This window comes from Micropterus salmoides, unplaced genomic scaffold, assembly GCF_014851395.1.
Source record: "Micropterus salmoides isolate LMB-PRFRI ecotype aquatic unplaced genomic scaffold, ASM1485139v1 Ms_hic_scaffold_7, whole genome shotgun sequence".
Classification (NCBI taxonomy): Eukaryota; Metazoa; Chordata; class Actinopteri; order Centrarchiformes; family Centrarchidae; genus Micropterus; species Micropterus salmoides.
The window spans coordinates 20,865,918-20,893,317 of record NW_024044459.1 but is presented as its reverse complement, the minus strand read 5'-3'; the positions used below and the strand labels follow the sequence as shown (position 1 = coordinate 20,893,317).

Below are 27,400 nucleotides of genomic sequence, written 5' to 3'. Positions count from 1 at the left end.
GGTAAGGAAGTTAGGAAGACAGACATAACTAGTTAACAGGGTGGTAAATTGAAATTGTGTGAAACAATAGACAACTTTAAGAGGTATTTTGCATATTAGGTGTGCAAAAAATAAACAGTAAATAATTAAAATTTTTGGACAATAACTTAAAGTTGTAAAGACACTGAACATCAAAGATTTGCTGGAGCAAAGCTACTGCCAGCAGCTTGTTATTTTTTAACTTCATCCTGCTGCTTCTGGATTGGTTTTTCAAGTAAAACGTTTCTGGGTTGCATGATTAATGACATACTTCACATTTCAAAACCCCCTCACTTTGTCTCAATCTTCTTTGTGGTGATTTTCCAAATTGGAATTCTTTACTGAATTAAAAAGTCCAACCGTGACTCCCTCTAAACTCTGTTCACTCACTTGTCATCCCTCCTTTTCCCCCAACATAACCGCTTTCAACACCAGCCTGTGGGACTTATCATCTGACCCACAAGCATGTCTGTGGTGGTTTTTGAAAGGATGTGTTTCAGTTGTGAGTTTTAGACTTAGAATTCTGATACTGATTTATTTATTTTTAATCAGCAAGAAAAGTAACATTAAAATACTCGAGCAGCACTTGATTGAAGCCAGACAAAATGTAAACATATAAAGGTTGGCTGACAAAGGAATCTTCAGCCTCATTGCTGGGCCTCTACTTAAAACCCTTTTCCATACACTATCCCTGTGTTCTTTCATTGTCCCCGTCATTAACCCTCTACTTTGCATTACTTCTTCTATTGCCTCTGTTCCTACATCCCTTTTCCAAAACAGTACTCCTCCCTTCCCTCATCATGTTTCCAAAACTCACCACCTCTTTCCTCGTTCATCCCTTTTTCCATCCCAAACAGCTCTCTTGCTATAATGAATTCCCACCACATCTCTTAACCTGTTAGCGCTTTTTTATTTTATTTGTGATTTTTACATTTTAGCCATGAAGTGGATACTCAGTCAATTCTACCCTGTATTTTCTCCATCCCTTCCTGCAAATGTCAGGGTTCTTCCTTTTTCTTTAATTCATTTTTCCTACTCTTAAAGACCCCAAAACCCTAACCCCAAACCCTGAACCTCTTGATGAGAGAGGTGGCTAACCTCTTCTCTGGGCACAGCTTCACTGACTCAGCGAGTCAGTCAATAGTCTTCTGTGTTATATCTTTCTCTTTTTTTACCAGTAGTTTCAGGTGGTCTGCAGGCTTTCTGTTCCACACTAGACCTGTGTGTATTTATGTATGTATGTGTGCAGTTTTAGTGGAGGTCTAGAGGCAGATGGGTGGGCGCAAAGCCACAGGATGACAGATTCACTGTCCTACGCACTAGTTCTACTCTATGTGTTTCTTTGTTCTCTCTTCACCCTCACCGTGTTCCCCTCTTTACCTCCTGTCCCCTCCACTCCCTTTCCATATTTATCCCCCTTCTATTACCTTACACTCCCTGTTTTCTGTAGTCAGCCTGTCCTGAAAATCAGCTGTGTCCTGCTTTTGTCACTTCTTCTTCACCCTTCACTGTCTCCTATTTTTCTCTTTCCATTTTCTAACTTTCTGTTTCTCTCTTTGCCCCCCGTAAATATTCAAGCCTCCTGTGTTTGTTGTCCTTCCCTGTCCTCTCCATTTCTCTGTACGATTGATTACTCTTCAGTCTGGCCTCTAGCATTCAGCAATAGTGATAGCTTCTCTGGAAATCAAGTTTTATATCTTCACTGTAATATAGTACTTTCAGCTGGCATATGGTATGCCTATAGATATGACTGAAAGACAGCCGGTAGCCATATGAATAAAGTTAAAATTGGAAATTGAAGCAAAATAAAGGCCATCAATGACTGGCCTTTTTTGAAACTGTGTTGTGATAAAGTAAACTGATTAGGGTGGTTGGTGAACGTTATCCAAGTGTCTGCGGTCTGCAACCACAGTCTCTCTTTCACTCTGTCTGCCTTTTTCCTCTCCCCCGGAGGCCTCCCTGGAGAACAGTGCCCCAGACAGGATATGAGCTCATACCTGAATATGTATTCTGCGTGAACTGCTGACGTTATATAGCTACGAGTGGTCTCAATCGGAGATATATACAGAGGGCGACAACAGAGTTGCAGTCTGGACCTAGTTCTCAACTTTGCTTACTTATTTCAACTACTTCACCCAACATACAATGTGCTCTTTGATCTATGGAAAATCTTTCCCCTCATTTTGTGAAATTCTGTCTCCCTGCTGTATTTATTTTGAATGGACATCAAGTGGTAACAGAGGCTGTTCTGCTGTGGCCTGACGGATGTTTTCTTTCCCTTATGAGGATAGCTCCCAGGCACTTATCCGTCTTGCCCTGGCTGCTTAGACTCCAGTTAGCTGCAGATGACAGAGCAGAGATTTAGAGCCTTCATTAAGCTTCAGACAGCACCTGCACTGATTCCTTATAAAACTCTGCATGGGTCTCAACCCAATGTCAACTCCCTGCATCCTCCCCTCAGTGTGGGTGGTTCAGTCCTGCATGCCTCCACATTTAACCACAGGGTTGTGCCATTGGAAGGCGGGGAGGTCAACCAAAATGGAAGCGTAGATTGAGATGGAGATGAGAGAGAGATGAAGAGGGTAAAGGCGGGGTTCACGACAGGCCAGCGGACCCCCAGGATGTGGGAGAGGATGTGTGGATTATTCCCAGCAACAAAAGCCATTAGCCCCTGGAAGGACTTCAGAGACTGGCGCTATTTAATCTAGAGATTGGGAGGTATGTGGGCCCCGGTGCTTGGAACCAAGCCAAGCACAGTTTTTGTGCAGTGCCCTTGTGGAAACAGCAGGAGTGGAGGAGCTATGGCACAGGGAGCTGTAACAAGAAGGCATGAAGCTGTTGTGGTGTGATACAGAGAAGGGCGGGCAGAGGCGAAACAAGGGAGGATTCACAGTGGCATGAAGTTTTTATACTGAGATACGGAGAGGGAGGGCAGGAAACTGAAGATTAAGGAGTCAAGTAAGGGCAGGTCTGCATTCAAGGGCTGTGCCGTGTATGCACACACACACACACACAAAGGGTACTGGCCTCTCAGACGGGAACCAGCTCCCATCGTTCACTTACAAGAGCCGGCTCATAGACACAACTTGTTCGCAAGCAACACATCGCTAGATCCTATGACAAACCAGGCTAAGGGAGTGACATGTAGAAGCACTGCTGTGTGTCCTCCGCCCATGCTATTACCTTTTTAAGACATCGAGCAGCCTATAAGTGAGAGAAAGAAAAATACAGTATGGTTAAATATTAATAGAGGAGTGTGGCTGAGGGGTGAAGAGGTGTCTGCGATAAGAGGAAACAAAACAAAAGAGTTGTCCTCAGTGAGAACAGTTGGGGAATCCCTTAAAGTTACTTCTGTTTCCAGTCTGTATAAAAAAAGCTCATTGTCCTGAGTGATGGAAGGACATGGGAATGTCATGAACCAAAGCACTGAATATAATGAATCTGCTTTGAACTGTCATGGTCCGACCTCGCTCTGTTTACTGAACATTACTAATCAGTAATGTGTGTGTATGTGTGTGTGTGTGTGTGTGTGTGTGTTTGTTTGTAGGTGCTTTTGTCCATTTGTGTCTATATTTTTATGTGCCTTAGCACTTTTTTTATTTGGATGTGTAATCTGCTCATCACATCTCGACCACGTCATTTGGTTCAGGAAGGGTGCGACATTTCCTCCTGCTCTTTGAAGCGGAGGTCTATGTGTCCCAAAGCGCTCGCTGGACTTTTAGGACTAATCAGAGATCACTGTGTGTTGCAACTTGCCCAAATGAAGACATGTCTGACGACCCTGAGAGAGGGGTGGTTTCCCCGCATTTTGTTGAGAAATTACACAAGTGTTGAAACGGGCCTTTTAGTAGTGTGGGATGTGGGTTTTGTTTAGCTTCACTGTAGACGGGCAGATTCCTGTACTTGTGTTTGTATGAATGTGTGTATTGTTCAAATAATGGTGTATGGATGTGTATTTAGTGCGATGGGATGACGTCAGAGGAATGCTACACAGATCGTTTGTCATTGCCTGATATCTGAAATTAAAACATTTGTTTAAGTTAGCATGTTTTTGACGTTTGAGTTAGTTATAGCTTTGTTGACAGGGGAAGGGAGGGCCACCCCCACACCACTTGATTGCGGACTCTGATAAACTCACACACATACACAAGTTAACACATCTGTCTCTCAGCACTTCTCATTGCACTTTTATTACCAGCTTCCTTGATTAACGCTGTTTTTTCAAGCAGAATAAAACAAACACATTGCAAAAACAGGCTTCTCGCAAACATGTTTGTCAAAATAGGTTTTATTCTTCTCCAATTCTACACATAATTTCCCATGATATTATGTTTCTCATCCTCCTTGCTTTGATTTATTCCTTTTACGCAACTCTCCCCTCCAGGGGGGTGGCTGCCCTCAGAAATGGGGAGAAAAAGGATCAAGTCGTTAAACTGCTTGTTCCTTTTGCAGTACAGCCAAACTAGGCAGCCATATAACTGTCACTGGCACTAGGTAAAAGTTATTACTGGTGTATACCTCTTGACCTCTTTAAGTGGCACCGGAGGATTTTCAGCCTGACTTCAGTTGACTGCATTGTTTGTTTATGGGCTAGCAGGAAGTTGCATTGGCCATTGGTCCCTATTGGGAGGAAGTAGGGAGCTGGAGTCCCGCGGGAATTAGTAACCTGCAGGATAATCCCCCGCTGCCCTGGAGCTCTTTAGTGTAGCACCTGAGCAGACCAGGACCAGACCAGTGGTTTTGCATGTTAACTAGAAATCACATATTATTCACATTACATCCAAGCATTTCCCAAGGTAACGCCACAATGTATTTATTGAGTGTATTTATTTCCGACTTCCAAACAGAGACCTTTTTAATGCAACCATTTTCACATCATAGTCTTCACAATGTGCATGTTTGCTAACTGTTACTCTAATCAGCTTTTTTTTTTTTCGACATCAAAGCATGTGAATTTGATGGCAGCCACTCTCAGTTCTCAACCATTTACTAATGACATACATTTAGAATGAGAGGTTCACAATAGTGGATGATGAATTTTTAACTTCTGAAAGTTTGATGGAATACCAAAATGAGTGGAAACTGATGGTTGGAAGTGGGGAAAACGTACATACTATTCAAAGCGATCAGCAATAATGGGATGAATTATGCAAAACCAACAGCATTTAAAAGATAAAGCTGATCATTAACTTTGAGGAAAGGCATTGCTGCTTATTGCCACCTTTAATGGTAAGTCAGTGAAATATAATAGCAGACCACAAAATGCAAATTAAAAAGATGAGATGTTTATCTTAACCTGCCCCGGTTTCTAACATGAGACTCACTCTTCCGCCTCATTGGCCACGGCTCTCCATCGCTTTGCACCCTTACTGAATTGCACCTCCTGCCCCCTTGTTAATGTGTGTTGTCCCCTTTCTCTGTGTTCTTCCTTACTCCATTTCTTTCCCAGTCCTCCCACTGCTTGTCCTCCCCTCTTCCTTTTGATGTCTCAGTGGATTTCTTGCCTTTCTGCTCTCCTCTCCAGTTTGATTGGTGAAGTAACCCTAGAAGTGTGCGACACAGACCTGCTCTTTCAGGAGGCAGTTGGGGGGGTTCAGGGTGGGAAGGGCGGGATGTGGGGGGGTCAGATTTTTTGGCACAGGGGACAGCTGTTAATCAAATAGTCAAGGATGAGGTATTTCTTTCTTCCCACCTTGAGCGGATCTCCCTCTCTTGTGTAGCCACACAAAAGAGTTGAAAAGGCAGCTCTGCATGCTTGCACCTGGACATAAGGAGAGGGAGTGTCCTGTGCACACTTTTAAATTGATTGCAAGTAGTTGAGATTTTTAGGTGAACTTTATTTATTTTTCTATGCATTCCCCTTGGTCTTCTGCTTGCCTCCTGCTTAACATGTGTGACAGCCCCAACCCCCAAGAGGGTTGGCCACTACTATCCATCTATTCTTGCTTCCTCACCTCTTTTTCTTGGTCAGACCTTCCTCTGTGCTCTTAATGAAGATAGCAGGTTCCAGTTTAGCGTTTGTGTTTTGTTATTGCAGGAACGTTCCTCTCTAGTTATCTGGGGCCTCTCAACTTCCCTTCTCTATCTGCAGTATAGGTTTACCTGCTCTCCTACAGTACCTTCTCACAACTGAAAGAGCTGCTTTTTAACTCTTCCACTGCTTGACGGTAGAGGGTTATACATTTTGTTGACAGAGTATGTGCTGTTTTTCCCAACTGTCCTCAGCTGTGAACCTGCTGGCAACAGCTGGCATATAGAACTACATTTAACAGTATCACAGACACACTGTGCCATAACTCTGGATTAGAGGCAGTGGCAACACAGGTGTGTCACTGCACACCCATTCTATTAACTAATGGATGAGTCCATAGGACCCATTTGCTGAAGTGATGGATGGGTCCATTGTATGGTGTAGGGGACGCTGCTGCTGGTCTTGGTGTGCATCCTGGGGTGTGTGCAATAGTGGAACCTAGAGGCTGGGGGGTAATTTCATTTGTCTTTGCAAAGCCAGACGGCTTAATGTCCCTGGGACCTCTGCGCTGAACCGGCCAAAATGAGATATTTGAAACAAAGTGCTGTGAAATGCTCGGTGGTAATGCTTCTGATGTCTGGGTTTGCTTTTAGCCTTGGGGAGAGAGCTGTGCTACAATCTGGTCAACCAGTTGCTTTCACAATAGACTATTTTTAGCCACAGCAGCTCTATGGATGGCCGTGTTGGTCTGACTGTCGGTTGGTCAATCCATTAATCTGGCTATGTATTTTTTTAAATATATTATAATATTTCCTCAAATATGGCATGCCATGAAACTTGGTACTACACACACATGCATGAATTGTGATAACTTTAGTAAGTTTTAATTTGTCCAACACTTTGATTTATAAATACTTACTAAAATAACAACATTCCCATCAGCCTCAGCTGTACTTTGTGCTTAGAGTTAATCAGCAAATGGTAACATGAACTAAGATGGTGAACATGAAAGACCACAGCAGTGAATTGTTGCTACCAACTAGGGGTTATCTGTGCGGCTGAAGCTTGATACATTTTATTCCTCTGGGCCATAAAACTCCATTTATGTCCAGAAATTATTATATAAGTTTATTTTGAGTCAATGTCACATTCACTGTCCTGCTATCATAAATATTCACCAGTGCACCAAATCCACAGCTGTAAATAGTCCCCAACAAATGTATTTACTCCTGTATGTGTGTATGTTTTGATAAGAATTAAACTGCCCAGCTGCTTTAGTCATTGTTTGGGCTGCATTACTCTTCACCTGTTGAATGTTCCTGTACAGTGTTACAGTACCTGTCAAGTAATATCCAGTGACTATCTACTGTGGTATTGTGTAAGTGGGTTGTTGCAAAAGTATTTACATCAAATGCCTTTGACTATTACTATATCCATTAGCCGCAGGGTTTTGTCTGACAAGAAGGCAGCATGGACAGGTGACAGCCTGAAACTTCTGTAGAGGAGACAGTTCTGCTCACTGGCCAATTTCATGTTGTTCTCGCCCTCATCCATCTTTCCATTCTGTCAAACACTTCTTATATAGCCCCGCAGTACTGAACGGTCTCACTTTCCATCTCCTCACTGTCTCATTTTCTCCCGTTACATAATAGAGAAAATTAGTCTTTTTATTACCCTACAGGCCAAAAAAAGTCTCAAATTATAATCCTGTGAAATAGATTTGTTCCGTCTTTTTCATTGAGGCGGTAGTGGAAGCCAAAAGAGGGTTCTAACTAACACTACACTGCACTAGCGCTCATTATATCTGTAAAACATAGATAGAACTTTGATTTTGGGTTGATACATCTCCTTTCCTTGTTGTCATCCATTGCTTCTTCAGGTGTCCTCTGTGTGTCAGTGTTTCCTGTGGTGTCATTCTCAGAAATGTCTTGCTGTTTGGTCTCCAATCAGCAAGACATACGGTTTTAAATCTGTGCTCCAGCATCACTGCTCCAGCATCCTGCACGCACACACACACACACACACACACACACACACACACACACACACACACACACACACACACACACACACACACACACACACACACAACAGACTCAAGAACATTCCTTTGGCATGACATCAGTTTGTGGACTTTGCTAAACAAAGAACAAACTGCACTGTGGATTGTTTTACTATTGGAGAGGATGGATGAGACATCTGCTGTCACTTCCCAGCTGATACGGATTCAAAGTAGATTTGCTGAAAGTATGTGGGTAGGTGGGTGTGTGTGTGCGTGTGTGTGGGTGTGTGTGTGTCTGGATGTGAATACCTGTGCCTGTGACTCTCTGCTGGTTTATGTAGGTGCTCTGTTATGCATGCACCGTATACAGTCATCGCATCTTCATTTATTTCTGTGTGTACACAAGCTTTCTTGACCTCATTATTTTACAAACATGAAACAAACCTAATCTGTTTAGAGCCCGCTCCATGCATTCATGGATTGGCTTTTAAGATTAAGCACTTGACAACAACTAGAAACTACAGTCTAACCTTAAAACCTGCCACTTATTTCCAATGTGCCGGCACTAAAAAGCCTCATTTTCTCCAGACTCAAGCAGCAGAGTTGCCTCCTTGTTCCTGGTGACCTCTGATATCTTTTCTGCAATTTATTTTCAGGCTCTGATGCGATGCAGTGTATGTGGGTGGGGCGGCTCTCCAGGGGCCCCAGTCTGGCTCCCGTTCATGTGATCAGGCCCTACATGGAGTGGCATTTGGCCTGGCCCTGTGGGGCCTCATCTGGGAGCAGAGAGCTGATCTGCAGCCAGCCTGGAATGCCAGACATTTGAAGTCAGACTTGTTAAAAAAGAACGTAGGGTGGTAGGAGTTTGGTCAAATAGGCCCCTGTGTCTAAAATAGCCCACAGACTCTGTCCGAGAGGGAGGGAAAGGAGACAAAGCTCCTTCCCGTAAGCTGACATTAGGAAAGGCCAACCCTCCAACGTTTGCTTGAATATAAAAGTCGTGTTTGTTTTTGTGTTTTGTTTAGCTTCTGTCAGTCTCCTTACCTGTGTGTCATTGTGTCTTAATTTTGTCTTATTTTGTTGCTGAATTGTATCTCCTTCTTTACTGTTTTTCTCACTCTCTCATTTACACATACAGTGCACACTCAGCTCTCATCTTTTTCCTCGTCCCTCTGTCTCGTGGGGCTATTTTACTGGTGTCCCAGCTATGAGCTTAGCTGGGCTGGGGATGTCAATTACAGGACTATGATAGGGCCCATGCTGCATTATGCATGGAAGTGTCCCACTGGGGGAAAAATGGCCTACAGCCAGGAATGATGCATGGAGGGATGGAGGGATGAATAATGGATGGAGAGATGGAGGAGCGAAACACTATGGCAATCTGTGTCTCACCAAATTGAAGACTTGCCCTGGCTCACACCTCTGAAGCTCACGGCCAAGTCACCCTGGGTGACTCAGAGTCGTGAGGTGGTCGTATGAGAAAGCACAGGGGGGGTTGTAATAATAAAGTATTTTATTTTGTGCGTTAAGACCCAATTGGGTAGCACCGTCAGAAAGGTCACCTAAGGTCATTTGTTTATTTTTATTAATATTTATTTTTCTGTATGCAGACAGCCTCTCATCATGATCAGCTTTATATTTATATTATGTGTGTGAGTGTTTGTGTACATATTTTCTAAGCAGAAGAGTCTAAAATTTATGTTTGGCATCCAATTAAATATCAGAGATTGTCCATTTCTTTAATGTATTGTTTAGAAGAACATGACTAAGTAGAGATGAGTAGAGAGTTAAACCTCTTTTAATTCCAAAGGGCAATTTGTTGCACAGCTAGCAATCAATTATAAAGCGAAGAGAAACCTTCACAATCTGAGGTTCAGTATCTTGCCCAACGACACTTTAGGGGGGATCTGGGAATCGAACCACTGACCTTCTGATAAGTCAGTGAGTCCCTAAGCCACAGCCACCCCTTTCATCAATGAATCATGGCCAAGTTTAAATCCAATATCCCATCACTAAACCTGTGCAATTATCAGCAAATGACTAGCAACCCTGAGCAGATTTGCCATTTTGAAAAACTTCAAAACTTCTGAAAGTGGAGGTCAACTTTGGACTTAATTAGTATTTTGGTGTGATATGTATTGAAAATCTAAATCTAAAAATAATTTGTGAAAAGCGTCTTAACAGCAACGCAATATCTCTAGTTGTTCAGATGACAAAATGGGAGGGGGGTCACTTTAATTTTATTACCAGGGACCCCCAGAGTAAAAAAAAAAACAAAAAAAAATTCCTATGGTATTTCAGTTAACAGCTGAATAATAATGACAAGATAATCCTTAACCAACATTTAAATTTTGGTGAAAAGCACAAAAAAAATCACAATGTTAATTTTGTAAATGTTTTGATCATGAGGTGTGCAGGGGTGGAAGTTATATTATAGAGAATAATGTATCTGAACACTGTCTGTGAGTTGGGGAATTATCGCTTGATTGATTTTCACTGGCATAACTAGCAACTTTAGCTGTTTTCAGTGTCACATTTGCTAATTCGCAATACAGACACTTTGGAAGCAGATTGTGCTATAAAGACAATGTTTGCTTAGAAATTCATTTCTTATACCTTATTTGAAAACAGCACAAAAACAGACGATTGGTAATCGGGGACAAACATTCATCCCCACAGCAGACGTTAGATGCAGATCTATAGTGGAAAAGGTGTATACACATGTGCAGGTGCTACATATGCATGACTGTGTGTAAAAGTCTTCCTATGCGTGTATCCCTGACAGGTCCCTGATGTCAACTAATGTCAGTCAGTGTATCAGTGAATGTGAAAGATGCTGTTGTTATTCATCCCCACTATGGTGGCATGACACTATTTGTCACTGTAGTGATGGATTCCGCATCCCTCAGAGGAGCATGTGCAAGCGCCGTCTCTGAAAGGCTGTCTTTGTGTTTCACACTCACTCACTCACACACACTCACACACAGACACACACATAACGCACTGCTGGAGCTGACAACAAAGGCGTGCTTATCCAATTGTAGGGGAATAAGATTAGGCTACAAAGAAAATCATAAGGCGAAAGTTAGCATCTCCTGCTCCAGTGAGAGTCTTTGTTTGTGTAATCAGGAAAAACATGGGATTAGATTAGAGATGCTGTCTCTGAAATGATGCCCATAAGACCCTATTGTATGATGTTGACATGTTCCTAAATAACAGAAGGCGATGGCCTAACTTGTATCTGATAAAACAATCAACTGGGAAATAAAGAGTAGCTGTGTGTTTACACATATCCGATTTTGTTTTTTTATGTCTACCAGACCCGACCTAACCTATGTCTGTACTCACTGTCTGTTTTCCTTTATAATTGACTTGTCACCATAATTAGTTTATGGTGAGGAAAGACTCTATCTATTGTTTTAAGATCTTTAGTAGCTCATATTACAGCTTACTGTCAATGGCAGTAATATGTGGCCTTACAGCTGCGGGAGTAGACTGTGAATCCAGCAGGTGAAGTAATTTTAACTACACTGTTTTTTCGTTGGGAAGGACGACCCTTCATGACTAAGCGCAAACACTATATTGAGTTTATTACAACATGATGTTTACATGTTTAGTGTCAAGTGTCATGTCAAGTTTATATATTGACGATGCTTGAAAAAAGCTGACTTAAATGAAGTAAAATGCAGCGACAAAGACATTTCTTCTGTAATTTAGAGGTGTCCTTTAACATATTTGTCACAGTAGTAGGGTGGTTTGACCCTTTGAGAAAAACCTTTCAGTAGGGAGGGACCTGCAGTATGCCATAAATTCTCCCACCAATGTCAGGTCTATAGTGGCTGGGACGCTTAAGATCTAGAGAGTGTGAAAGGAATTCTAGACAGTCCTGTGTTGTTATATGGGCCAGGAGAGAGAGAGAGAGACCATTCATTGGCACCTCTATGACCCCTCTCCCATTCTTCTGTTGAAGAATAGCCTGCCTCTCACGCACAGTCGGCCCTAAGCTCCTCAGGGCACCCAGAGCCTGTTACATAAGACAGAAGAATGCTCCAGAAAAGTCTCAGGCATGACCTTGGCTTTGAAAGAGCAATCCTATTGGTCCTATTCTACCAGCACTGTCTCATGGTTAAAAGTCACATGGCGTGTATCCCTGTGACTATGGCTGCATTCAGACTGCAGGCCAAGGTGACCCAAATCAGATTTATGGAATAAATACTGTCCCAAATGTATTGTAGCTGCGTGGAAAAGTTTTGTACTCGTGAAAATGTTTTGTAGCTGTGAGGAAATGTTTGAATGTTTGAATATCAGAAAAACCCAAGGTTTACAGGTACAGATCGATTCTACAGGTACAAAACAAACCTACAGTTACAAGTACTTTTGTCCCACATTTGACACGTTCTTCTGAATAACCAATGGGGATGCTCTGATTAACATGTCATTTGACTATCTAATCAGGAATATCAGTTCACCATCCAATCACGGATTCTAGGGGACATTTTCATGCGAAATTCAGTAAAGACATTTCATGGTTCCCAGGCAATGTATCATACTGACTTTGGTGATCCTCTAGTATCACCAGCATTTCAGTTAAATTGGATGGATTGCCCTAAAATTTGGTACACACATTGGTGTTCCTTTGGGACAAATCATATTAACTTGGGTGGTCCATTAACTTTAACTCTCGTGCAGTCATCATCAGTTTAAATTTCAATGAATACCTTCAAAACTAATGACACTCCCATCAGCCTCAGCTTTGTCTTTAGTGCTCTTTAGCAAATGCTGGCATGCTGAACTAAGATGGTGAACATGGTAAACATTTACTTGCCACATGTATACAAATTGTTCATTGTTATTGTGAGGATGTTAGAATTTAGCTTAAAGCCTCACTGAGCTGCTAGCATGGCTGTAGACTCTCAGGCCCCATCCACACTACTGCGTTTTCGTTTTAAAAAAGAGACCTTTTGCTACATTAGCACCTCCCATCCAGACTAAAACGGCGAAAGCAAAGACCTAAAACGTAGAAGTTTCATAATGCTGCCGACCCCGTTTTTCCGTTTTGAAACTCCGAGGTAGTGTTTTAGTGGGGACGGGCAAAAACGGAGGACTTTAGAAACGATGACGCATACGCTCTGGTGTGGTTCTTCGTCTGTAGTACTTTATTCTTTCGCCGAATCTTCTGTAACTACGGAATAAACCATCTGCTTCATGTTTACACTGGCACGCGCATGCCAGTGTGAACGGCCACTAGATGTGCATTTTCATTGTAGTATAGACAGAGATCAATTCTGACACGCAGCTAAAACGCTGGTGTGCACAGAGATCGTATTCGTTTTAATTCACCGTTTTAAAACTAAAACGGAGTAGTGTAGATGGGGCCTTAGTCTTGTCAACATATTTTCGTTGATATAGTTCTTGTGAAAAAAGCTGAAAGAATCCAGAATGTGTAACTCTGCAATACGTCCAATCAATTGGAAGAAATTCACAACCTCCAACATGTCGCATAGTTTCATAAAAGTGTTTTACTGCACCCAGCACACTCAACCCTAGATATTTTTATAGGAATGAGGTGTGTTCCTGTGCCAATCCTATTTAAGCAGCTCAGTATTCTCTTCTGGCAAGAATCATGTGCAATGAAAGAACCTTTTCAAACTCTCGTCAAACCTAAAATTTACCTCCTTGATTGAGAAGAAAGGAAAAGTTGAGGGGAAAAAACACATTCTTAACATGTACTTTTTAAAAATCTGATATCTAAAATGGACATTAGGGGAAACATTAACTGTATATAATATTATTTATCAACTCACATTTGCTAACAATTTTATTGGAATTTAGCTGCTCCCGGCCTTGTTATTCCCTCTTCAATTATGCTTGATCCAGAGCTTTGATAAACTGCTGCTATTGGCTGAAAAGCTTAATGATGCTTTTGAACTGTGGAGTAACAGACACACACACACACACACACACACAGGCATTGTTAATGTTGTCCCTTTATACATGCAGAAATAGCTCCTGTTTGGTATTACTAAAAGCACAAAGGCGTTTTTTGTGTTTTTTAGTATGTGAATGTACAGTGCCTTGCGAAAGTATTCGGCCCCCTTGAACTTTTCGACCTTTTGCCACATTTCAGGCTTCAAACATAAAGATATAAAACTGTAATTTTTTGTGAAGAATCAACAACAAGTGGGGCACAATTATGAAGTGGAGCAAAATTTATTGGATATTTCAAACCTTTTTAACAAATAAAAAACTGAAAAATTGGGCGTGCAAAATTATTCAGCCCCTTTACTTTCAGTGCAGCAAACTCTCTCCAGAAGTTCAGTGAGGATCTCTGAATGATCCAATGTTGACCTAAATGAGTAATGATGATAAATAGAATCCACCTGTGTGAAATCAAGTCTCCGTATAAATGCACCTGCTCTGTGATAGCCTCAGAGGTCCGTTTAAAGTGCAGAGAGCATCATGAAGAACAAGGAACACACCAGGCAGGTCCGAGATACTGTTGTGGAGAAGTTTAAAACCGGATTTGGATACAAAAAGATTTCCCAAGCTTTAAACATCCCAAGGAGCACTGTGCAAGATAATATTGAAATGGAAGGAGTATCAGACCACTGCAAATCTACGAAGACCCGGCCGTCCCTCTAAACTTTCAGCTCATACAAGGAGAAGACTGATCAGAGATGCAGCCAAGAGGCCCATGATCACTCTGGATGAACTGCAGAGATCTACAGCTGAGGTGGGAGACTCTGTCCATAGGACAACAATCAGTCGTATACTGCACAAATCTGGCCTTTATGGAAGAGTGGCAAGAAGAAAGCCATTTCTTAAAGATATCCATAAAAGTCTCGTTTAAAGTCTGCCACAAGCCACCTGGGAGACGCACCAAACATGTGGAAGAAGGTGCTCTGGTCAGATGAAACCAAAATCGAACTTTTTGGCAACAATGCAAAACGTTATGTTTGGCGTAAAGGCAACACAGCTCATCACCCTGAACACACCATCCCCACTGTCAAACATGGTGGTGGCAGCATAATGGTTTGGGCCTGCTTTTCTTCAGCAGGGACAGGGAATATGGTTAAAATTGATGGGAAGATGGATGGAGCCAAATACAGGACCATTCTGAGAGGAAAACCTGATGGAGTCTGCAAAAGACCTGAGACTGGGACGGAGATTTGTCTTCCAACAAGACAATGATCCAAAACATAAAGCAAAATCTACACTGGAATGGTTCACAAATAAACATATCCAGGTGTTAGAATGGCCAAGTCAAAGTCCAGACCTGAATCCAATCGAATCTGTGGAAAGAACTGAAAACTGCTGTTCACAAACGCTCTCCATCCAACCTCACTGAGCTCGAGCTGTTTTGCAAGGAGGAATGGGCAAACATTTCAGTCTCTCGATGTGCAAAACTGATAGAGACGTACCCCAAGCGACTTACAGCTGTAATCGCAGCAAAAGGTGGCGCTACAAAGTATTAACTTAAGGGGCTGAATAATTTTTCAGTTTTTTATTTGTTAAAAAAGTTTGAAATATCCAATAAATTTCGTTCCACTTCATAATTGTGTCCCACTTGTTGTTGATTCTTCACAAAAAATTACAGTTTTATATCTTTATGTTTGAAGCCTGAAATGTGGCAAAAGGTCAAAGTTCAAGGGGGCCGAATACTTTCGCAAGGCACTGTACATATATAATCTGTTGCTCAAAGAGAAATACCAGTTGCTATATGTACATAATCTAAAATGTTTATCATAACCATAACCATATGTTTAATTTCCTTGTGAGTAGCGTGCATGGTAAATCTCAATTAACTTAATTGTGCAATAAATCACTTATGGATATATGATAATTACAGACGCAGTGTTTTCCTTTTTATCTCCACAAAGATCTTTAAAGGCTAAGGCTTTGCTTTATAATTATCTTTTATTGTAAAAAAAATCATGACAACTTTGAAATCCTTGAAAATCTTGAATTTGCAGCATTGCCTTAAGGTCACGTTTAGAAACAATGTGAAAGAGGAGGAGTGGGAACTATGAAAACACCCTGCCTTGATAAATTTGAAATAGTGGGGCAAAACATCTCAAAATTGCTCTTTTAATTTAACTTTTTTACCCATTGTGGGTTGACAATTTAAGTCCGGGGGAACGCGAAGTTCTTGCTTGATGTTTGCACAGGGCAGATAGGTTTGGCAGGAACACTTGATAAGTAAGCTGCCCTTTCATAAACATATTGTAGGATATAGAGAAAGGGATGGGCAGTTGGTGACTCCCATACTCATTAGGACGTGCATGTGTTGGTTTGTCTTACATGGCGTGTTCAGACTAAATTTTCCATAATCACAGGTGTGGAACATTACTTCAGCAACTTTTGGAGGATGGCATAGTATATCTTCTGTGGTTTTCTCTTTTGTTGTATTGCTTCTTAACCAATAATATTTTTTCTTCTCATGGTTACCTCCTATTATCGCTTTGTATTTTCTTGTCTTCCTCTTACCTTCTTAAAAATGTATTTGTCCTCCCATCTTCTAATCCTACTTCCATTTTTAACCCTTGCTAATTTTAACTCCTTTCCTCCTTTTTATAATTTATTTCTAGCTTTATCCCCCTCATCATTCTTTATTTCTGTATTTTTTCTTCCCTAGCCCGCATATCATTTTCCTGTCCCAGAGTGTGTTGTATGCTGGGAGTCCTGGTTCTGGCGAGAACGGCCTGTCTCTGTGTGGCTCCAGGATGTGCCATGAGATCGCCCACTCCTGGTTTGGCCTGGTTATCGGAGCCAGAGACTGGACTGAGGAATGGATCAGCGAGGGCTTTGCCACGTACCTGGAGGACATTATCTGGGCCCAAGCACAACAAGTACAGTCCAATCACTGTCAGATGATTGTAGTGTACTACAACTTGTGAAGCCCAGTTTGCTGTTGCCATTTTAAGAAAGGAACTTTCTCTTATTGGAAATCTAAATCAGTCAAAGAAAAACAACATCAAGAATCATCAGAAGTTAATATTTGTAATGTGTATTTCTTTCTTTTTTGTAATTATGTGCAAGTACTACTATATATTATGACCAGCACCTTTTATACCCTTGGTATAATTCACCAGCTGAGAGAAACACAGGTTGACCTTCTAACGTTCCATTCCCACAACTAATGCGCCAGGATTTCCAAATGTTACTGTTGTCGTTGGAATGCATGCAAGTGGAGTTGGCCATTACATTGGGCCAACCACAAAATAAACCATCATAGATAAACCACAAAACAGAGGAGCTTGTGATTCAATGGTATGAATCCTTTGCGTGCAACACTAACTTCAGCACTTATCCAGGAGTTCATATGCATACAGATCTAATCCTCCTACTTGCTTTCTCACACCATCGAGAGTTACACAAATGTTTTTCTCGTGTCTGCGCTGTTTAATCATCTCACATTTTACAGCATGAGCTTGGCTCTGAAGAAATAGATTTAAGCAGACCTGTTATTGTGGCCAAAATCAATAAGACAAAGTGACACAGATAGTGAGCTGTTCTGCTTTTATCATATTAGTGTGTATTTGACTTTTAATTCAATCTGTTTCTTTCTGTTTTACCTGGTGAAGTTTTTTCTCCTTGGATTTCTTTGCTCTGCCTTAACCCTTTCCCTCACATCTTTATATGTCTCCCTCCAGCTCTCCTTACAAGAGACAGCAGGACAGTCTGACCTGAAGGCACTGCTCAGGTGGAGACGACTCTCAGATGAGTTGCAGAACTCAGAAGAGGCACTTCAGATCCTCAGGTGTGTGTGTTTTTGTTAAGTATATCTGTACCTCTGTTGCCACTATTGAGGAAATAGGACCTTCAATGAGCGTGCTTAAAGCAGAACACAGTAACATACACTGACATGACGTCCTCCCCGCTATTAGTGTTAACCCTAAATATCAGCTGTCAGTGCAGCTAAGCCAATGCTACAAGACATTATTTTACCGGGAAAGGAACCAGAATTTACACTACAACATTTTTTTTTGCTGTAGACAAGGTCAAAGATTGCAATAGAATTTTGGGGAGGAGAGGAAAATATTCAATAGGTTGCATTTGTCTTAAACTAATTCTCCATAGTAGACACAGACTCCTTTTTTTTAGGTCAGAGTATGCCCGGCATTTGGTAGTTTCTGCACATGCAGACACACACGTGAGCTTGAGGTGTATGCATTCCAGGGGTACAGGTGTGGCAGGTGTGGCAAGTATGTCCAGGTGTACTGTACGGTTATGTCTTTAGAAAAAGCTTTACGCACAAGCACAGCGAACACGCACAAACACACAAACTCTTCATCTGATCTTGACAATGTGGGACCCACACCCTGTTTGTTTTATCCAGGGTGGAAGCACTGTGTCATCAGGGGATTATAGGTGTAAAACCCAGCCCGGATTTAACTGTTAACTAGCTCTTCCTTTGAGTGAAAAGGCCTCTTTACTGGAGATGACACTTGTAGCATAGTGCGCTATTGACATTCACGCTTGTAAGAGACCGTACAGAGCATGGCAGCAAATCAATGCGTTATTGATTTCATGGCACTTCTGTTTGGCACTAGCTTCTAACTATGTCACTTCCCTAATAATGTGTTGTCATCACACAATGGAAACACTTACTAGTATTTAGAATTCAATACTATTCAGTCTGTCGTAGTAGCTGTGTTATTGGAAAGCTTCAGTATTTAACTCATTTGTTACTTTTAAGGACTGCCCTCAAGGGTTTAAATGGTTTTAGTGCTTCAAGGTTGACTGTATTTGGAAATATGGAACTCTTTCCATACCGAATTGCTGATAACCAGTGTATGCTGTGCATTGTAAAGAGATGTCTTGTAATAAGAATGCATTAAACAAACGAGCTGTCTCTGTCTATCAGGGTGTTCCCCTATGAGGCAGACACACAGGTGATTAGGAGGATGAGGATTAGGTTTCTCTGCACCTGACAAGGTTAAATCAACAACATAAAATTAACACCTGAAAAATGCAAACAGTACATGCACAGACATTTCTACTCCTGTCAACATTTTGTTTTATTGACTTGCACTGGAGTCATATTATAATGATACTGTATGATCATATCCTGTCTTCATTTTACAAAGTTTTGGGTAACACTTTATTTCATGGGTTTGTAATATCTGAATAATTGCCTAATAATTTCCAATAGGTTTCCAGAAAAGAAATATGAGTTTTTATAAGTTTTGTACACATTCTTTATGGTACCTATATTTATTTTTTTACCTATATAGCAAAATACGCGCATAAACTACCACAAACATGGACCCAAATCCTCTCCCATTTGCGCCCATATAAAAAATGAAAGAGGATCTAACTCAAAAGAAGAAGGTAGTAGTCAATTGTTATTAATTCATTTCTAAAACAACATCTAGCTATGATGAGATGGGAATCCGACTTCCACACCACTGCTATGCACTTCCTGCCAATGCACAAAGCTATTTCTAAAAACCTTTTTTGAATATTTCTTAAATGTGCACTAATGGTTGGAAAGTTCTTCACTGAGCAAATTTGCACATCCAATGGGACGGTAAATCCTTTTTGTTATGTCACAGAAGTTGTGCCAGAAGGTAGTAGGTTTTGTACACTACCCAGGTGCAATGCAAAAACACATATTTGATACCTCAGGTTTGTATTAATGCAATCTCTGTGGTGTGTAATAGAGTCTGAAAAAAAAGTTATAATGGATCAATCTGTATTGAGCAATAAAGCTGACTGACAAATTTTTTTGGCACAATTCTGACCAATGCTCTGCATCAATTGTTTGATTTTGTACTAAATGAGGGAAATGGAGTCAGAGTTCAGGTATATCCAATTAATTGCTGTGTAATCTACAGAGTTCAGGACATAGCAGGCCAGCTGAACATGCAGACGTGAAATGTGCCTATAAGCAGTACACCAATCAAAATATCTAAAGTATAAGGTTGCAAATAACAAATGAGTAATAACTTCCTAATAACATTCCATAACATTCCTATTTTCTGAATGTTTAATACTGATTTACATAGTGCTTTCCATGAACCTCCCCAGAAAAGTATCAAGAAATTACAGACCCATACAGCTTTACCAAATTTTTATGTCCAAATGTATCATTTGAAGCAAAGCTTTATCAAAAACAAACAAGTTGTTGAAGCTTTTGTTTTGCACATGAGTTCTGTCTCATACAATGCATAACAGTCAGGATTACACACAGAAGATCATTGTTGACCTTCGGACAAAAAAAAAATCTCAACTCTCAGGTGCACTTACTAGCTTTTAACCGCATCTCATGGTCTGTGGGAGGAAGACTGTAACCCCATCTCAGTTCAAGGAAGGTCTTTGTCATCATGGCGTCCTTGATCTTTCTCTGACCAATAACTTTGACCCCCTTCTCAGTCGATGCTGTGACCAGTTTTGTTCTGGTGTTCACAGACAGCGGATGTTGTCTGTTTCCGGTGTTCATTCAGTTAAATTTCTTTCATTCAGTCTCTCATTCTCTCTTTCTAAAGTCTAAATTTAAGGAATTTATGTGCGATTTATGTGCGATTTTGCACGTTTGACGTGTGATATATATCGGTACTGTATTAGGAAAACTCTTATTAACATTGTGATGTTGATGACAACCACAACTCCCTGACTTAAATATTTGTTTAACTCAAAGGGCACTGGGAGGTCAGATGTAACTAAGATATTATTATAAGATATATAAACAGGCCATGCCTCTTATTGATGTGGGCAAGTTTGTCTATATGTCCAAGTCCGGATGTGGCTCCACTGTTTAGCATTACAACTGTGGGGAAACATAATATGAATAAACACAAACAGGTTGTTTGGGCAAACAATTCACAGATGCACAGAGAAATGGTAGAGGTAACCCGATGAAGGAAAAGGAAATGCAAGGGGATGTAAAGAGAGATAAGCAAACAATCACCAGTTAACACACACAAACGCACAAATAGCAGATTGTGCTTTCCAAGTTCAGTGGGTCACAATCGACACCCCATGATCCAACAGGGGCCCCAGCAGCCAGTGTTTATCAGTCCATTTCAGAAGAGTTATATTTAGGGCAGCCTGGGCCAAACGCTATTCTCCCTGCTGATTCACGGGGCTGCTTGGAGCGCTGCTCTACCTTATCCGGTTTCCACAGTCAACCCAGTGTAATTCGTCAGGATATGGCTCACAGAGCTATAAACCTGTGTGTGTGTGTGTGTGTGCGCGTACGTTTCACATTAAGTTCTGTCAGTAATAGCTCTTGATTTCATTCTGCTCTCTCTCTCTCTCTCTCTCTCTCTCTCTCTCTCTCTCTCTCTCTCTCTCTCTCTCTCTCAGACACACCCAGGTGTATGATGCATGGCTACACAAACACACGCACACACACACACACACACGCTCACACACGGTCTACAAGTCAGATAAGAGCACCATTTATTCTGCAATACATTGAGCTATTGTGTGATTCTCCAAGGCAGCAAGCTGCGACTCCTCTTAAAGCTGTAGTAAATCATCTCTGACAAAGAGAGACAGGCAAAAGACGGGGATTTATACATCCATACATCCCCAGTCTGGACAGTAGGAAGGGTGGAGTTCCTTTGTCTAACATGGCAGTGATGGATCAACATTTTTCCTCTTCCGCATTGTGCCGCCGGTATCTCTGACGCACGAAACCGACACATTTTCTCTTCTGGAAATACACGTTCTGTCATTGTTTTTGTCTGTTGCCCCAGTCCCTCTTTCTCTCTGTACTTCTGTGTCTGACACACAACCACACACATACACACACACACACACACACACACACACACACACACAATTTCCCAGGGATACAGCACGTCCTGCTGTCTTAAAAAGAGTCTATTTCATCTTATCAGCAGTAACAGACAGACATGGACACTACAGGCAGGAGACTGGACAGAGAGCAAGTAAAAAAATAAATCCATGATTTAAAAAAAGGGAAATGTGGCCATGGTACATGGATAATAATTATAAGATACATTTTCAACAACTAAGACAAACAATGTATCTTATAATGCAGGTTTTGCATGTAATCCCTTGTGTTTTGCAAATAAGTTTTTACTCTTAATCCATATGTCTGCTGACTGACTCAGAATATTGACAGTTAATTTCAATATTTTTGAAAGTCAAAATCAAGCCAGCTTTTAATGTTCATTGACACTGAGCACAATTACTAAGGTGTTCCAAAATGGATCTTCCCAAATCAGGTCACACACAGGTCATAACATTTATATGACTAACGCACATGCACTCAAGGAGAAACACACCCTCATTTGCATAGTGAAAGTCCTTCTAAGAGTGTCTAATTTAGAAAATTCCAGGAAGCTGATGACTCCGTCTCTCAGTCCACCGAGCAAACCAAACATTTTCCGTCTATCTCCTGTCCTCGATTTCTCCCACACCTCCTCCTCCACTTCTTGTCCCCAGTCCTAATCTACCTCATCTCCCACCCCCCTCTTCCATGCTCTTCTGCTCACCATGCCTGGGCAAAGACTCAAATACATCAAATATTTGACCAACTTGTGGCTCACAGCTGACGCCTAACTCGAAAGATTAAACACTGAGCTTTTACGTCATACATGAATCAGTATGAATATGATTTTGACTTTGTGTTTCCCTGTGTGTGTGTGTGCGCGCGTGCGTGCGTGTGCCTGGCCCTGTCATGAAGTGGTCCTGTAGAAAAGTGCTAGCCAGTGATGAAGGGTGTATTGATTGGTGGGCCAGGCGCCCGGCGTATCGACTTGGCAGGAGGGTGATCCTTCAAGGCCTTCCTATTGGCACACTGAGTTAATCTGCTCAGCCTGATCAATACTGGCTAACTGAAACTATCATTGCACTGCATCCCATGTCAGTGCTCTTTTTGCTTGGCTTTTATTGGTTTTATGTGTGTTTGTTTATTTGTGTGTTTTATGGAGGTTGATGTGATGATTTGTATCTCTGTGACAGGGAAGGTGGAACCTAGAGCATGCATCTTTTGTTCCTGTAGATCGGGTTGCTTTTTTTGTGGAAGTGTTATATGTTCGCTCAGTGAGTCATGGGCAGTAAAGTCAGAGCACACCACTGTGAGGTCATATAAACAGCATAGTATGCTATTATAAATCTGCAGCTTGATTTCCAGCTTGCCTCGGGCAAAGTATGGCTACTTGGCAATGTGTTCACCATTCAGAGGACTGGCTGAGTGGCTGGATTTAAGGTTGCTGACAGTGTATTCTTGCTCTGTAGAAATTGTGTTTTTCCTGCAACTGAAATATCTGTAAGAGTTGGAGAAAATAAAAAGTCTTTCTGTGCGGTTTTTTTTTTGTCTTTCTGCAGACCTAACATGGAGAACACTGGTCAGGCCAGTGAGTCTGGCTCCTCCACAGTTAAACATGCACTCAACCCTGACAAAGCCTTCATGCAAGTCCACTACCTCAAGGTGAGATAAATGTGGGAAAGACAGACAGGAAATTAGGAAAGGAAGGAAGGACAAAGGAAACAAAGGGATGTAGAACAAATCAAACTATTACAGAACTCCTATAATGTCCTTTTAGGTGGCCCACTTGTGCTTGGAACAGCACTCCTAACTAGGGACGCACCGAATGTTTGGCCACCGAAATTAATCGTCCGAAAATAGCAACAAAAGCACTTTCGGTGTTCGGCCTAATAAGTCAAAACACCGATTACATTTTACCAAACAATTACGTTGACATGTCGACAGTGTGGAAGCATTTTAAAGTGTCAGAGAAAATTGCGTTTGCAGACACTGTTCTGCTGAATTGTCTCGCACATCCACTCCATCTGTGGCTGACTTCTTAGAAAAGGCAACAAACGGTCTGACCCGCTTTGAGTGTTTCTGTAACTGAAACGGACCAGTGAGAGCTCAAAGGCAGGTTAGCGACTTTATCCTCTCATTTTCTCTCTTTACAGAGACAAGTGTTGCAGTATGAGTGTCCTACCTGAAGAGAGGCTATGAAGTCTTCATGTTGCGCGATACGAGAACCACATACAACATTATTTATCAAATTGGGTCGGGCTTGATGAATTGCGCGAAGATACACATGTGACAACGTCCGGTTTTCAAAATAAGGTGTCTATACAGGATGGAAATAAGATTAATTGGATAATATTCACAGAAGGTAATAACATATTACATGTGTCCATTAAAAGTAAATGGACACATGTAATTTACTTTACCGGAACCCTCTTGGGCCTCAGACCCGCCCACCATAGTGTCTCCAAATTCTGTGGGAAACACTGAGTAAAAAGCACATTTTGACTATTTAATTTATGCAATGGTAAAAAAAAAATGGCAAAAATGTGAATGTACTTGTTCGGTGCTCAGTATTCTGCCAATTATTTCATTGTATTTGATTTCGGCTTTGGGCAAGAATTTTCATTTCGGTGCATCCCTACTTGTAATGTATGGTAATAACTTTAGATCTTGCTGCAGTGTCTCTGTGTGTTGTCTTTGATGGATCATGTTTCTCTCATCCTTTGTCCAGGGTTACTTCCTCCTCAGGTTCTTGGCTAGTCAAGTGGGAGAGCAAAAATTCATTGACTTCTTCAGATTATTTGTGAAGAAATACCATGGGCAGCTCGTTTTGTCTCAGGTGAGGCTGGGGTATGGGAAACTAATTTTTACTTGATGAAGATTTGAACTGTTTTTATATGACCTGTCTCTAAAGCATGATGTTATTTCCATGAATTAATTGGAGGCTGATGTAAGCTCACTTGCCACTGTATTAGCTGAAAATGCTCCGGCAGCATTTCAAATTGATGACCGCACATCAGCTCAGCCACATATGTTTATTCTGCTGGGGCCATGAAGCTGAGTGATCACACCTGGAAATCTTTGTGTATGTATGTGTGTGTCTGTGATATGTGATGTGATGTGTTCCACCTGGCTCCTCTTTCTTCAGTGGCAGGCTGAGCCTTCCCACTAAATAATGGATGTAACATAAACACTGTTTGACCTTGTTCTCCTGACTTAAGATCAAGTATGCCTTTCTCTTTCTTTTTTTCTTCCTCCTACACCATCCCAAATGCCTTAATTTCTGTCTTTCTTTTTTGTTCTTTTTGGACAGGATTTCCTCAGAATGCTGCTGACAACCTTTCCCGACATGGAGAGGTATGTTAATGGCTATGAATAATGCTTACAGTATATTTCATGAATAATGAAAAATATGCCTAGACATATTAGAACCACTTTGGTTTGTGCTCAAGTACTAGTAGCCTGTTTTCCACTTCGAGACAAAGACATTCATCTTTTTTTTTTTTTTAAACTTAACCTTACAACTTTTTTTGCTTCACAGATGTTACTCATTAGTAAATTTATTGTCAAATACATGAGTATTTGTTGATTTGGCCTCTGTTCTTTGACTAACTTCGTCCTGCTGTGGAAACATGACCAGCAAAAGCTGCCAGCACCAATCCTGTTAAGAGAGCAGTCTCATCCACTCTCATATTAATTGAAGTGTAAAAGGATAACTGCTCCTCCTGCTCTCCTCCTCTCTAATTTTCTCTCTCCCTCTCTGCGCGCGCTTAATCATTCAGTTCTCTATTTCTCCTGATTGCCTCATTAACCTCTTCTTCTGCATGTCTCTGTCCCTCACTTTCTCCCCGTCTGTGTTTCACTTTGTTTCTCCCAGCGATTAACTGTTCTTTTCTCTTCCTCGCCAGCCTTTTGTCTGCTCTGAATGTTGTCTTTTTGCCTTTTCTGCCATGTGGAGTGTGCTGCCTGACTAGCAGAGATTGATTGAATTATACAGAGGGAGTTGGGGACAGTCAATATTTGGATCTGATGCCTCTTTCAGTAAACAACCCTGCTAGAAGAGTAAGGTTTTAGGATGAAAATACACACTCCCTGTTGAGGGTCATGGCTGTGTGCATGGTGAAGGGTTATGTATCATCTGGCCCAATCTAGACTAAATGGGGAACGTAATATTTATAAGACTCAACATAAATATGATTAACGCACATTTTAAAAATAAGTGCATTCATTGATTTGTCTTAATAAGAAAAGGTTTTAAACAAGAGTGAAAGCATCACCGTCACTCTTTCTTAAAAGATATGTTCTCATCCATCACCATTAAGGCGAACAACCAATAAAATTAAATAATGTTACCAAGCTCAACATGTAAAAACTGGTAGAAACGCTTCTTGTCTGCTCTCGTGAGACATAAAGCTTATCTAGTCCTATCATGAAGCAGTATGTTATAGGTCATGTGGTGTATTAACTGCATTAATCTTTTGTTTGCTACACAAGAAAACTATGCTCACATAATCCCATGTAATCCTACTTCATGGTGTCTCACTGTTGGTGGGGCAGAGTTTAGAGGTTTAGTCTTTATAAACTGTCAATGGTCCAAGTCCACATGCCAAGAGCTGAAATTTCCTCGTGGTGAAGACACTGATGATTTTTTTTAATGTCCAGTTTCTGGGCAAATTGGTGCTTTATGGGGATTATTGCCTATTCTAGTACACTGTAGAGTATAAAGAGGTTTTTATGTGCTTCCATTTACTGAAGGCCCACTTTCCATCTGCCAAAGTGCAATAGGAAATACACAATAGGAAATGACGCAGTAGAAATAGGATTTAACTAGTGTGTGTGGAAGAACGGAGCACAGCTTTGACCTTGCAAGAAAATGCCAGTCTCTCTAAAAAATTTTTAGCCACTCTAGCAGGAATGTGGCTCAGTGTTGGTCAGTCTGTATATTACCTGCTTGTTGGTCCAACACTATGGTCCAAAGTGAAATATGTCAATATTTATTGAATGGATTACTATCGTGGTACAAAATTAGCAGCACGTACTAGCCAAATAATGGTAAAATATGCAAGTGGCTAGTAGATTTCCTTCATTCGCCAGGAAAAAAAGCAGTGGTAATATATATATTGAGTGGCTGGTAAAATTTGAACATTCACTAGCCTTTAGGCCAATGGAGAAAAAAGTAAATTTCGCACCCTGATTGCCATGGAATGTGACGCAGACGATCATTGACCGCACAGAATGAATTGTGAGCATGTTAGCTAGGTTAAACCCTGAATGGCTCCCTTAAAGATCTAAGATTTCTGGCATGTAATGAGCATTCAGTCAAATATATGCAACAGACTTATTTATATACTGTAATAGATGACAGAAAAGTGTGGCCATCACACTGTCAAGGAAAGCTGTAAAATTAATCAAGCACTTATGTTACTCCAAAATGATATCTTAATTTCTGAAATAGACGGACAGATAAAAGAAAATAGAAGTTTATTTATAATTGGAGAGTCCTGCTGGGTCTCCCTTTAACTCAACTGGCCTGCTTGTCCCTCCCTGTCAGGCAAGACTGTGTGTGTGTGTGTGTGTGTATGTGTGTGCGTGAGTGCGTGTGTGTGTGCGTGCGTGCGTGCATGCACACACATATGTTCACATTTTGTTATTGGGACAGCATATA

General features: G+C 41.1%; 1 protein-coding gene across 7 annotated transcripts in view; it reads left to right on the top strand.

The window, feature by feature from the left end:
- The window catches only part of LOC119891224 (aminopeptidase O (putative)), an 81,863-nt gene that overhangs the window by 6,941 nt on the left and 47,522 nt on the right, over positions 1–27,400 (top strand). For all 7 annotated transcript variants that reach the window (XM_038702604.1, XM_038702606.1, XM_038702605.1 and 4 more), the window contains 5 exons: positions 16,627–16,840; positions 17,645–17,751; positions 23,298–23,400; positions 24,467–24,574; positions 25,049–25,092. In XM_038702604.1, coding sequence (XP_038558532.1) covers positions 16,627–16,840; positions 17,645–17,751; positions 23,298–23,400; positions 24,467–24,574; positions 25,049–25,092 — 576 coding nt within the window. The remainder of the gene's footprint in view (positions 1–16,626; positions 16,841–17,644; positions 17,752–23,297; positions 23,401–24,466; positions 24,575–25,048; positions 25,093–27,400) is intronic.